General features: G+C 41.5%; 1 protein-coding gene across 6 annotated transcripts in view; it reads right to left on the reverse strand.

The window, feature by feature from the left end:
• Positions 1-877: 877 nt before the first annotated feature.
• The window catches only part of LOC117759394 (frizzled-3-like), a 30651-nt gene continuing 17152 nt past the window's right edge, over positions 878-14376 (reverse strand). For 4 of the 6 annotated variants that reach the window (XM_034581481.1, XM_034581485.1, XM_034581482.1 and 1 more), the window contains exons 3-11: positions 10375-10571; positions 9779-10081; positions 9377-9539; positions 8752-9051; positions 8224-8475; positions 4324-4472; positions 3660-3774; positions 2836-2999; positions 2522-2744 (exon numbers count right to left, since the gene is read on the reverse strand). In XM_034581481.1, coding sequence (XP_034437372.1) covers positions 2522-2744; positions 2836-2999; positions 3660-3774; positions 4324-4472; positions 8224-8475; positions 8752-9051; positions 9377-9539; positions 9779-10081; positions 10375-10571 — 1866 coding nt within the window. Of the gene's footprint in view, positions 2745-2835; positions 3000-3659; positions 3775-4323; positions 4473-8223; positions 8476-8751; positions 9052-9376; positions 9540-9778; positions 10082-10374; positions 10572-14376 lie in introns of all 6 variants that reach the window. The other 2 variants (XM_034581486.1, XM_034581487.1) reach the window with 1 other exon arrangement.

Genomic DNA, 14376 nt, shown 5'->3' on the forward strand with positions numbered 1-14376 from the left:
ACCTGTAGAAGCACTAACAAAGTGTAATTTGCATGATATGTCCCCTTTAAGTAATGTGGTCACTGAACTGAGGTATGGTAACAAGATTAGTTGGCCAGAAGAAATACACAACTCTGACAAACAGAACAACAAATCCACACAATACAAACAACAGCACTGAAGTTTATAAAATGTTTATTAGACTGCATGTAAAACAAGTCATTACAGTCCCAAACTGCAAATAAATTACAAGGCAAATACATCCCAAGTTTCACACTTCTCAATATTGATCTGTTTTTAAACCATGATTGCTAATGTGCCATATTTTCAAGCTACTCCAGTTCACTGTGAAGCACTGTAATGATGATGATGAAGATGATAACAGCTTCCTCAGAAATGTCTGGTTGTGGGACTGATGAGAAGAATGAGATGTTTCATAGCATCTCTTGTTGTAAAAGCACAATGGTTAATGTTTGTCAGTAGTCAAGACTTGCAACAGTACAGGCAGATTGTGTAGGTCCCAAAAAAAGATTAGTGTGGGCACATTTACAGGAGGAGAGGCAGGAGGCAGGTGTGAGGCCGATTAGTCACCACAGAGGACAGAAGATCTATGTACAACAGAGACGCAGGCAGACGAGTGAACGTGAGAAGAGAGACGGAAGGAGAGAGGCAGCAGTGAAAGGCCAGAGTCAGCAAGTAAAAAAACACATAGCTAACTGTGGGATGGAGTTAGCTACTGATCCTAGTGTGTGTGTGTGTGTGTGTGTGTGAGAGACTTAAAACAGAACCCATGAGTCACTGAAAGTCTGTTTGGTTTGTGTATCATTTTAGAGCCTTTCAGATTCTTCAGAAATAGGCATTTTTACTTAAAATACTCAATAACGTGTGCGTGTGTGCGTGTGTACACCCAGGTACAGAGAAGGCTGAAGGTAGAGGTGAGGTAGGTTAACTTGAGGGATTGTGGAACAAAAAACAAATGAGAGAGACAGTGATATTATACATTTAACTTCCTACAACATTAAATGTCAGAGAACATATCGAGTCTGATGACTGAATGTTTCTGTAAGTTTGAACAATGCAAGCACACGTGACCAAAGAGCATGTACAGAAGCAGGTTAGGTCACATCAATGCAACTAGTAAAAGTGGCATTAGGAAAAAAAAGAAACAAACAACCATTCTGCCATGAGGATGTTGACAGATTTCAAAATAAAAGCACTGTCATTGGTTTCCATTTTGAAATTACACTTCAGTCTATACAGCCGTTAGACTTGAATGCAGTGATAAACGACTTCCTGAATCAGACAGAGGTTGTTGATGTTTAGATTGTTACGCGATTTTGAGGCTTTTAGACTTTGTAATGACTCTTATTTGGCTTCTTCCATTTAGATTTTATTAACAAGATTGGCTGGTTGACAGCAAATGAAATAAGCATTGGTTGTGTGAATTATTCTCGTTTGTTTCTAAAGCCGACCTGTCTTCCCTTGCAAAGCTGATGCCTCTCTGCAGAAGGTCCAGTGCTGAAATGATTTAATAATAAAGAATAACCTCTGTGCATGTTAAGTAAGTGCACAAGCATTATTCCAGTTCATTCATCTTCCTGGTTCTGAAGACAACCCTTTAACAAACTGGGTTCAGTTCCCTCCATCATGTTTTCTCTGTTTAGATCAGAGGGAGTGCCTGAAGTTTAAAAACACATTTAACCACTTGTGTCTTTATTTCTTACTCAATCTCACATACACACGCACTCACACACACACGCACGCACTCACACACTGTCACTGAGAAGCATTCAGCACCACACAGATGATTTTCACAGTATAAAAATATCTCACTAATCCACAAAAAGGTCCAAAATGTCACATGAGGCCCATATTCATTGACTCTGAAGCCACACAAAGATAAACATCATCATTAAGAGCTGCAGTCTAAGAAACAAAAACATGGAATAATTAGATCTGACTGAAATCAGTCAAGTTTCATGTGAGACGACAAACCAATGCAGATTGTTACAAAAGCAATACTCGGCACAGTTCACATATTTAACAATATTCCTGTAAATCCTGCAAGATGATTCAAGATCCTTATTTGGAAGTAGAGGCGTGTCACAATGTTCTGGTGTCCAACCTCTAAATCCAAGATGAATCTTTCAGAGTAAACCTGCACCAAACTGTCACCATTGTTTATCACGAGATACTGAAACTTTACCTGAATAACATCTTGAGTCTCACAGATGTCACTTAAGTCTGAGGAGGTGGATTTATCTTGTTGGTTCAGCAGTTTGAGTTGAGCAGTCAGGAGTCAACTGCTTTGTCAACTCAAATATGTAAACATACCTGTCCAGCTTAAACCTGTGTTCTCCAGTAGCTGCACAGCTAACGACCGTCCAGCGATAAACTGAAACTAAAATTCACCACCACAGCACACACTGGTACATCCTCCATCTTGACAGACACTGCAGTGTGGTTCTGCTGACAGCAAATCTTCTTTGAAAGACATAGACAGCGTCCTGGCAATGATTTCCTGTAAAGTTTGTGATTGTTTTCAGGCACTAGTGCCGTCATTCTCAGCAACTCGACTGATACTCGCCGTGGTTCCGTGGGTGATGAGGGTAGACAGGGCTTCAGACACGTCTCGCTGGCTGCCGTGCCGTGAGTTGCTCTCTATATGATGGAGGCTGCTGTGAGTGGAAAGCGGGTGGTCAAGACGTGGCATGCTGCCATGGAAACTGCGTTCCTCTGTACCTCGGTAAACCAGCGCATCGCTCCTGGGAGGGGGAGAGGAGAAAGACACTTCTTCATCTGATTCACACCATCTGACAGAGTGAGAAACAGAGTGTTACAGATGATCTGTTCTACCTGTCGTCTCGGGTGCGGCGCAGGCTGCCGTGGTAGCTGGCCTTGCTGTGAACGCTGCTGGCTTTACTTCTGGTGGAGGCAGGGTGGCCGTGGTGAGTTCTGACCGGCTCGTCAAGGTCGTCCAGGACAGCTAAGTGAGTGGAGGAGGCGTGGGTGGAGGTGCCCTACAAATAGACAGAAATGAGAGGTCAGATAAATGTAATAACAACAGAGGATGTTTGTTTGATCAGTTTAAAGTTATATTAAAAATTGTAAGTCTGCTTCGATCATAACCTTCAGATCGATTTTGTTTACAGGTTTTCAGGTCGCTTGATGATTTCATGTGCTTGGTGCCTGTAAGTTGTCAGACTTTTACTTCTTCTAGTTAGAGCTCTGTTCCCTGACCTGAGCTGTTTGCTGCAAGAAGCGTTGGACCTTGGTTGGGTTTTAATATTGTTTGTTTCAAATATAAAAACAATAATAAAACTTTATTTATTTAATAACTGTATTTCTTTCTACTTTCTCTGACTGCACCAAGACGTGACCGTGCTCATCCTGAGATGCACATTAAGGCCTGATAGCAAGAAGGAATGAGTCACAAAACAACAATATAGATTCTGGTCTCAGTTTCAGTCAGATCAAGTCTTGGTTGTAATTTTCAGCCAGCACAGACAAAGATAACCATTCAGAAGATTCACAGAACTTCTCACAGAACCACATATAATAATTGTTACAAGAACTAAAACTACTGATACAAATCCTGCTTGTTTTCTTACTGCCACAATAAATACTACAATGATTGTTTATGACACCACTGTATCACTGCTGTGTGTTTGCAGCCCTACCTGAGTGGATGTTCCTCTAGACTTCCTAATAACAGGGGTGTTGGGTTCACGCAGCAGAGACTGAGCAATGTCGGGCTGCTCCTGCAGAACCTGGCGAGACTCGTTCACCCCACTGCTGAAAGATAGAAAAGAGGGCAGGGGTGGGATGTGAAGGAGGAGAGACAAGGGGGAAGGAGCATGGGAAACAGAGGACAGATCCACAAACAGCAGACAAAGAGTTTGAAGAGAGGGAAGAGGGGAGTGGGAGGCAGAGAATTGGAGGACAGAAGAGAGTAAATAAGAAGAGAGAGACATGGTGACAGCACGGGGGAGAGGAGGAGCAGTGCAGGGTTTAGGGTTGGCGTGTCAGAGTAATGCAAAGCGTGCAAACAGAGAGGAAACACAGAGAGGTGAGAAAGAAACAGGAGGGGGGGAGGAGGGGAGTGTTAAAGTGCTGTTATCGAAGTGAGGAGGACACACATGTCACAGACACTACAGGTAAATTCTGTGTGTTTCTCTGCAGATATGTTAGATTACTATGAGGAGTGATTCTTAATGTGCTACTGGTTTATCTGTTTGAAGCAGTGACTTCACATGGGAAATAAAACTTAATTATAACTAAGAATCATTTGTAGCCTAATAAGCTCATTGAACAGCAGGACTGAAAACAAAACTTGCATCTTACTCTTTGCGTCTGCGTCCGTGCAGGAAGCTGGCCCATTCGAAACAGGTCTTCTTACTGCCCACCCAGAACACAGAGGGAATCCCCACCACCAGCATCATCAGGTATTTCATCAGGAACAAAACCATGAGCGGTCGACTGCTCTGCTCCACCTGATAATTACAGGAATATTAAATATCAACTCCACAATTATCTAATCAAGACAACAGAAGGTGTTTAAAACACAGAAGGAAAAGTTGATGAGTCAGAGGAAGAAAAGAGCTTTTATTATTTTGGAAACAAATCAGCATTTATCCTCAGGGGAGGAAATACTAAAAGCATTTTAAACTACTCGAACTGTTGGTTCATCCTAGAAAAGAAACAGGTTCAGCAGCTGATCTGCAGTCAGGTTGAAGAACAGCAGCTCGTTGGACTTGAACTTTGATGCAAGATACAGAATCTGACAGCAGGGGGCAGTATTTTACAGCAGTTGTATAGGTTAATGTAGGTGGTTTAAAGAAACCCTCATTTTAAAGCATCCAAATCCCCCAAATCAATGTTAATCTTTAAAATATCAACTAAGAACAGTGTTGAGTTTCAAGATAAACAGAAAGCAACTTCAAAAAGTGTATTGCACAAATATGGGCATTTAACATTTGTCTTAGTTTTCAGTTGGGTGTTGACTCAAGTGGATACTGAAGAATTTCCTTTTTGGGAGACTAATGATCTAATTGTGTGGTTTACCATTTAATTAAGTCAAAATCAGAGAATCAGTTTAAGGAGCAGAATTAAACAGAAAATCTAATATATTCTTTACACGCACAATGACAAGTGACATTACATTTATTATTAACACAAGATTAAATCCTAATTAAGATGCTATTCGTTAAGTGTTTCAGCATTCGTGCCATCTCCTAAAGTGACTCCTAGGGGAGAAGGACTTTTACAAAGCCTCGGTGTTCCTTGCTTTTAAAAGGAACCAGAGTAAGGAGAAATAATATGTATTAATTAGCTTTGGTCTGTCTCGCCCAGGAAGAGATTAAATGTCTCAGATTCAGATCCTGAGGTAAAACAAGAGGCTCTGAGCGTTCTGTAAATTACCACCCATACACACGCACAACTAAAGTGAACAATGCCCACAGAATCTTCAATTATCCAAAATCATGGAGTTGTACGCTCCTACACACGCACCAACTTTGCACGCAACCCCCACAACCCCCCTCGAGGGTAAAGATCAGATAACACTGCAATATTGAAATTCCACAGCTACAATAGGACATAAAGGGGGTCTCTTCATATGCTCACACACACATACACTCTCTCACACACCCACAGACATACAGACACGACCACATAATATAAGTACTTGCACCTGCTCGCAGCTTCTCTCATACAGTATAATGTGTCAGTGACAAATTTGCTGACACTTCTCCTTCATGAAATTACCGTAACATCCCTCTGCTTTAATAATTACGGGAAAAGAAAACGTATACAAATACTTCTCAAGTATTTCTCAAGTTTTATACGTGAAACTGATGAGACGCTTTCATTAAAATGTGTTTTTCTATCATACAGACGCTATGAAACATCTCACTCCTGCCACTTCTCAAAACAGCTACAAAGACATTATAGAGTACAGGCAGCAGAGCATGACTGAGCAAGCCCTGAGAGAGAGTGAGTGAGTGCAGGGGAAGAAGGGGGAGACTGAGTAAAAGAAGTGTGTGTGAGAACCAGCTGAGAGAGAGAAAGACAAAGAGACAAAGAAACAGAGTAAAACAGAGATGGTAGTCTTGTGTGGAGTCTGTATTAGCTGAGCTAATGATGTATGCTGCTCCCTTATCCCCTCACAAATACCTACTCACTCAGCCATACCACTCACCTCTCTTACCAACTGACTCACTTACACACTCACACATGCAGTCAGATTATTACTACTGTTTTGAAGTCTCTAAGTTGTACTGGTAATAAATACATGGTAAATACAATTTATTATTATATTATTAGGGCCCGAGCACCGAACGGTACTATTGAAATTGTAAGGATTTTTCTTATTATTATTTCCCTTTTGGGGCTTTTTCAGGGCCTAGACATGCTCAAATTCCGACCAAAGTTTGCAGGAAATTCAAAACCCCAAAAAGTAAATGGGCGTGGCAAAATGGCTCAACAGCGCCACCAGCCAAAGCCCCTCAGTTAGCTTTCACCGATCCTCACGAAAATGAGGACAGTTGTGTATCATAACCAGATGCACATAAAAGTCTCTCAGTGCATTATGAAAAAGGCAACAGGAAGTCAACCATTTTGGATTTAGTGGTCAATTTGGCCATTTCCCACATTTTTACTTTGACGAACTTGTCCAAGGGATTTCATCAGATCAACTTCAAATTGAGGTGAATGTCATCTCAACAAGATGGAGATATATACTACCTCGAATTTCGCGTTTTCGTTACACGGTGTGAATCACAGCGCCCCCTGGTGGCAACAGGAAATGTCTTGTTTTTGGAACGTCTTACACTTGGAAGTATTCCTCCTCATCCACTGACCGCAACCATGTCAAGCTGTGTCAAAAGGGTCTCAAGACATTGATAATGTAGGCATAAGATTACTGTGACTTTTCGTCAAACGCCATATCAGTTGTTTTTTTTGGGGACGGACAGACGGACGGACGTCTGTCTGTCTGTCCGTATAATTTATTTTTTGGACGGACGGACGGATTTTATTTAATATTTTTTTGGGACAGACAGACGGACAGATATTTTTTTTTTTTCGTCCGTCTGTCTGTCGGTCCGTATTATTTTTTTTTGGGACGGACGGACGGACAGATTTTATTTTATTTTATTTTTTTCGTCCGTCTGTCTGTCCGTATTTTCTACCTATGATCACAATCCTGACCTGAACAGCTCCATATATTAATATTAGTGCAGGGTCATCGCGCCACCTACTGATCAGTGTGAATATTCAGTTGTGCTAACATTGTCCAATTGAAACAAAATTGCTCACGCTACATCAGAGCCCCTACTTGAACAGATCTATATGTCTGTATGTAATAATAGTGATGGAGCCACCTACTGGCAACAGGAAGTAAGCTTTGTTTTACAACTATCATTCGATTTACATGTAATTGTCACCATGTGATCTGCAATTGATTGGGTGGACCGTAATGCGCAATTAGTAGACAAGGATCGACGTCGCGTGATAGACGCAGGAAGTGAAGCTTTATCCTTCCCGCAGTGTGCAAAACACATGCAACGCGGAGCCGTGTGCCTGGTCGCCGATCGCTCTCTCCACCAACCGCAACAGGTCCCGAGTTGCGTGTGCTCGGGCCCGTTCAGTGCTACAACGTAGCCCTAGTTATTATTATTATTATAATAATCTTCACTGGAGATCTTGTTTTCCTATTGGATCTGGCATATGTACTTCTCTGACACACAAATAAACATATCCCAGTCACTTAATGAGGAGAGAAAATACTTAATCCTTCACAGTGGGCAACTGAGCACTTCACACCAGCTCACTCTGGCCCTGTGACAACAAACACCGGGTGTGTGAGTGAGTGATATACAGAGTGCTGCGATAGCCAAAACGCTGCCAAGAGTTTGTCTGTATTTATTTTCGTTGTGTGACTGAGACGACAGGTAAATCCTGAGGAGTCATCTGTTTTCAGACAGATGACTAGTAGAGGAATATGTTGAATGAGCTGCCCTATATGCACATGTACTTTGACATCTGAGATAGTCTAAGTATAAAGTTTGTGTACAAGTGATCAACTGATTATTTTTGCTGTGTGTCAACAGGAAGTGACACAAAAACGTCTTCACAAATGACATATTTCATGATTAACAAGTGACGCATACTTTGTCTGGCAAAGATGGAAACATTACACAGGCTTTCATAAATACATTCTCTCTCCTCTCTCTGTCTCTCTACCTTGTATGGGCAGGGGATGTGATAGTGCTTGCAGTTCTCCTCCATCCATGTTTTCTCCCAAATGTTTCGGTAGGTGTGTTCATACAGGTAGCACCCAATCACAGTCAACAGGGGGACAAGGTAGAGCACAGAGAACACTCCCATTCGGATCATAAACTTGACTAGTTTGGTCTGGTTTTCCTTCTCCAAAGGGATTTCCATGCGCACCCGATTCAGAGCAACAATGCCCACTAACAGGAGAGAGACGCCCACCTGAAGAGAGAGAGAAACGACAAGATAAGACTCTGTGACAGACACAAATAAAATAAACAATAATTAAAGAGCTGGATGACGGACAATAACAGAGACCAAAACACTGTCAACTATCCACGCATCCATTTACTAATCTATCCATCTCTACAAAATTTCAGCCAACAACCCGTACTTGTTTTCATCGAACCAACCATTAATTTATTCATCATATCATCCCACTCATCACTTCTTTCCTCCACCCACCCACTCACTCATTTATCTTCTGACTGTACTCACCGCCACATTGAGGCAGAGCGGTGCCAGAACAAACCACCGCAGGGCGTCTATATCATACAGGCCTATGAAACACACTCCACTGATCCCATCTCCTTCAATTTTGTTCAGGGCCAACAAGGTGACAGTCAGGGCCCCTGGGAGCCCCCAGGCAACAGCATGGAAGAGGAGGGCTTTCTTCTCGATGGCCTCGCTACCCCATTTAGGCACAGCGGCCAGGAACCAAGTGATCGTCAGTATGACCCACCACAAGCTGCCAGCCATGGTGAAGAAATACAGGACCATGAAGAAGAGGGTGCACACCTGAGAGAGGAGTGGGAGCAGTAACTTTGGATCAGTCATCAAATTCATGTTTGACAGCTGAAGGGGAGAGCACTTGTTTACATGTCAAGTACATCACGTATTAAATTATGATTATGATCAAGCTGTATGGACAGAGAGAGAAATCCAGATGAAATCTTAATAATTATTAACAAAAGTAATTATCAAAAGTATAGTATCACTAATGTTTTTATTATTCAGGGTAATGCTTTCAAATTTGATTAGATTTAAAGAAAGTCTAACACTTGACAGGATTCTTACAAACCAAAATCATTCACATGAAAGGTGTGTGAAGTGAAGCTCCCACCTTGTTGTGTGAACCCTGTGTTATGGTTGAAGCTCTAAACTGAGAAGGGCTGACTGCATTGCAGGCAACTCTGTCTTCCAACAGGAAACCAAGGAAAAACACCAGCGACACCATGACATAACACACAGCGTAGAAGATTATTGGACGCTCAGGGTATCGAAACCTAATGAGAAAAAAAGAAAATGATGATTAATGTTGTGTATTATTTACAACTTACTTTAAAAAAATGTTTAAGAACTGTTTCTAGTGCTCTCTTGTCAATTTGTCTTTTTCTTTTTACAGAATTTACTTTGGAAATTGTTCAGAAATGTTTGCACAATCCATAAAAATTATTGAGGACTAACTAAAGTATTCTCATAAATCATGCTCAGTAAGTTGATATCAGATTTTAGCCATTCAAACCTGGTAACATCAATGAGAAATGTCAGAAAGGTGAAGAGCGTTGCGGACAGACAGACGATGGAGACGACGCCTATGAAGTATCGGGTAAAGGTCAGCTCCTGCTGGTTGAAGAACATTGAGGGACATGGAGCAGAACAGTCCTTCTTGCCCATGAAAGAGTAACCCAGTTCAGGGTCAACTTTGAGCTCTCTGGGGCACCAGAAACCGTATTCTCTCTGCACAGTCATGGATGACTGGTCAGTGGGGTCAGAACCTGTTAGCAGGTCCTCTGCACGAGGATATGGCTCATCACAATCCGGGAACCTGGAAAAAGAAAAACTATGTTAGATCTTGCAGTTTAATATGATATCAATTTTGCTCAGACACTTGTTTATATGTTATGCAATGGCTTAGTACAATAAATCAACAGCAGCAAAGAGTATAGCCTCTAAAATTACCTAAGTTTGAATCAAGAACTCTATAACAAAGTTTAAACACAAATCACCATTGCATCCATCATGAGGTTAAGATTTATTGCACAGATGCTTCAAAATCCTGTGTGTGATGACACTGTTTGTACTATTTAATACTGGGTTGATTTAAAATGAAAAGCACACCTGCTACATTGCATGTCGTCTGGCCAGGCTACTCCAAATATCTCCATGAGTTTGTGGCACTCGTCTTTGGCGCGCTGGCAGAGAGATCGACATGGCATGGACACCTGGCCGTAGACCGTGCACACCGGGGCGTACAGGGCACACAGGAACATCCTCAGGTCAGCGCTGCACACTAGGTTTACCATGGGATGAAAAGGCTACAGATGGAGAGGTGGAGATGGAGGGAAAGAAAAAGACAGAATTTATTTGTTTAAACCTGCGACCAGACTGGAAGTGATGCTACAGTTTCCAAGTGTATCACACATGGTCTCCTAACTCTAGCACACTCCTACACATTTCATCTTTCCAATGTTACATTTGAATATCAGTGTGAACCAGCTTGATAAAGTTATTTTTAAATATGTTGTGTATGCGGATAAGCATGATGTTACCACACCAAATACACACAGGCTCAGGAAAAAGTTGGCACATATTCGACCTGAAATAGTCGTGAAATAAGATGGAGGGAGAGTGAGAGGACAAGTTTGTTCCAACTACTCTGGGGAAATCATACTGCTCAGTATTCCAGCGATATTAAAAAGCTCATAAAATATGTATCATGGCAATCATATTACAAAACATCCCTTTGAAGTTGGGGGGAGAAAAACAAACCTCTGAAGGCTGAGCCGCAGTCATGTGTCAATACATTGAACAAACAAACACAGAAATCCACACACTACAGATGATAGGTTCTGTTCCCTGGAGTGCGATTCTAAAGGTTAGCGACTCTGGCTCTTTGTGACCTTCAGGCTGCTGGTTCAAATCCACTGGAAAATTGTGAGTGATGGAGCTCTTCCTTTACCATTTACAGGTTCATCATTTTTATTTGGGGGTCTACTAGAATAGGTTTACATGCTGTAATGTTCAAAATACGCTTTGTCTCATACTGTACATTGCCTAGGCGCCTCTTTTCACCCTTTGTCTAAAACACTGTCCTAGCTCTGGGCCCGCCTCCCCAAAAGCCCTGTCTGCTCTGATTGGTGAGTTGAGCTACTGTCTAATGACAGGTCAACCTCTTGTGGAGGAAATGTCACGCTGTTTACCCAGAGGCTTCCCAAACACTGCTGTAGCCACAGTAACAATGGTATTGTTCAGCCGTGAAATCAACTGTAAAGCATAATATGGTCACTTTAACAATGAGAGTCGGACCGATTTATCGGTTTGCTGATAAAAATCTGTATTAGCGTGTGTGCCAATATGTAATTTTTATTTTACAGAATACACAATGCAGGAAAGATGTGCATTTAAATTTTTTACGCAAAAACATTCGTCCTGCATATTTGGTCGTATTTTCCTTTATCTTATTTATAATAAAGTTAAACTGTAAAATATCAAGCCTTAATAACCTCAAATTTTCGAGTTTTATCAGGAATATCAGGAATTTTTGACTCCCTAATATTGTTGTCGATATTGGCCCCAAAAAATCCACAATATTGACAACTATTGCTGATTTTCTGAGCAGGCTTCATTATCTTTTTTGTTCTAGTTCCACCTACAGTGAAAAAACACTACAGCAATGATTTGTTAAAATCAAATTAGGTTTTGTATGCAGAAAATGCACAACAGAACATTTTTAAAGCCTTTTTTATGGGCCTCAGTATCCAAACAGAACGGCTACTGTATGTCAGCAGCAGAACAAAGACAGTAACTTCATTTGCCTGTTAAACAGATTTTTGTAAAGAAATGTTTGTGCTTTTGTGCAGCACACACACCTAATGCTGCATATTCAACATATTTTTCTGATATGTGCATACATTAGCAACTGCCAGTAACATCATGTTCCCAGAGCCGTTTGGGTTATCTGGCCACACTGATGCTGACTTTTCAGTGCAGCTTCAACAAGAGTAAACAGAAATCAGAGCAGAGCCGTGAAAGCAATGAATAGAGAGCAACGGAACAAAAACGCTTAGGCTGGCTGCACACATCACGGCACTTTGTGTGTACATGAAATATGTGAACATGTCACACAAAACAGTGCACTTACATTGATTGCTTCATACAAAAGCTATAGTATATGCCTACAGACTGTGTGAGTGCATTTGTGCATCAATGAATATGTGTGTGTGTGGACTCAGACCTTGTGAGTATGTTTTGATCATTCTCAATTGCTGTGTTCTAGATGTGCACGTTGAAGAGATGTTCCACCAGTAAATGGGTGCAGTGGTGCAGGATCTGTGTGACATAGTTTTGAATGTTGCAGGGAACCACGTGAGCGCGCACGCACGCACACGCACACACACACACACACACACACACACACACACTTTTTCCCCCCTATTGTGTTAACACACTAGCTTCACTGTGTTGGGACACAGAGAGAGACAGGAATTACACGAGCTTTAAATGGAGGCAAAACCTGATCACATACACAAACAAGTAGATGAGCAATTAAATATGTGTACATGTGTGTATCAAGTAATTTACAGTGAAGATATGGTGACAAAGTGGTGCGGCTTCATTGACAACTTTCAATAAGATAGTTTAGTAGCCAGTTGTACTATGGAGTCATATTTAAACATCCTGATGAGTGAGGAAGTCCTGATCTAAGGCTAAGCTACACTGCTAAACAGTCTTATCAAATACTGTATCTTTCATATTTACATCTGAAACAATGAAATGTGTTGGGAATTTACCTCACTGAAGAAGGCATAAGCATCATGCTTCTGTCTTTTTCAGTCACATTTAACATAAAATGTTGACTATGTGTATACTATGAATAATTTTTTCATAACTGAATAAAAAGATACTCTACTCTAAAGAATGAACAATAGCCAATTAAATCCCAAATTTGAATAAACCCTTGCTACAATTAGCTACCATTCTATTTTCTGATGAGGCCACCTCAGTGCCAGCTCTTATTCTGATATGCTGCCCACACGAATGGTACCTCTACAGTCTCGGTTTGTTGTCTTTTTGTTTCTGCATGTATGTTACACAGACATGTCAATAACAACAGACCCATAAGAGAGCCTGAGGCCACACTTAACCGAGTCCTAGTTGCTTTCTGTGTGAGTGTGTGTCACTGCCAAGCAGCATGGAGTGTTTCTTCATTTCTCCTGATACTAACTCTACAATGACTGTGTCTGTGTGTGACTCCTGTGTGCCCTCATTCTGCCCAGTTCACCAGTGCATGTGGGGTTATGTGTGTGTGCATCATTGTTCTTGTATTCTGTGTAAGTATGTCCCAGTTTAAGTGTTTTTGAGTGTGTGTGTGTGCGAGCAAGTCCAATGCCTGTGTGCAGATATCTGTGTGCAATTATTCTGACAGTCACGGCAATTGCCCCCCATCTCTCCCCACAAAGAGAATATTGATATTAAGTGGCCTAACTGTGCCACCAAAAGAGAGAGGAGGGGAGTGGCAATCAGCATTCCATGCAGGGCGACAGGGTGAATTGTCTGGCATTTTGTAGTCAGTTGTGATGGATGGACAGAGAACGGAAAGCAGAAAAGCCTGCAAACCAGGCCTGAGGGTGAAGACATACTTCGACTGCAACATGGAATGATGTGGAAGAAGAAGAGGAAGAAGGATGGGGAGCAGAAGAAATGTAGTGCATCAGCTTCCTGCAAACGATATCTCTAACAGTGGTTGTTTCTCTTTCCATCCTTCAGTGTGTAGTGGACTGAATCTGCTTACTTGATTCCAGTAATAAAGAACTGCAGGGATGATGTATTTTGAAAACCAGCCCAGACGTTAGCATCACCCTGGTTCCCTGTACTATTGTAATTATTTGCCCAATGTTTGTGCCAGATGTTAGCAGCATATACACTCAACACATGCTATATAGCAACAAGATGCAGATATAAAATCAAGTTCAAATGTGTGTTGAAGTGGTAAGCCCTATTCTATAGCTTTTATTCAGTATGCAGTTTACTCAGCTGTGGGGACGAAAGTTCACAGCCTCTGACTAGAAACTCTGTCAGTTCTTCAACAGCAGAAAATGGCTTTGTGCTGTTGTTGGCACT

This window comes from Hippoglossus hippoglossus, chromosome 3, assembly GCF_009819705.1.
Source record: "Hippoglossus hippoglossus isolate fHipHip1 chromosome 3, fHipHip1.pri, whole genome shotgun sequence".
Lineage (NCBI taxonomy): Eukaryota > Metazoa > Chordata > Actinopteri > Pleuronectiformes > Pleuronectidae > Hippoglossus > Hippoglossus hippoglossus.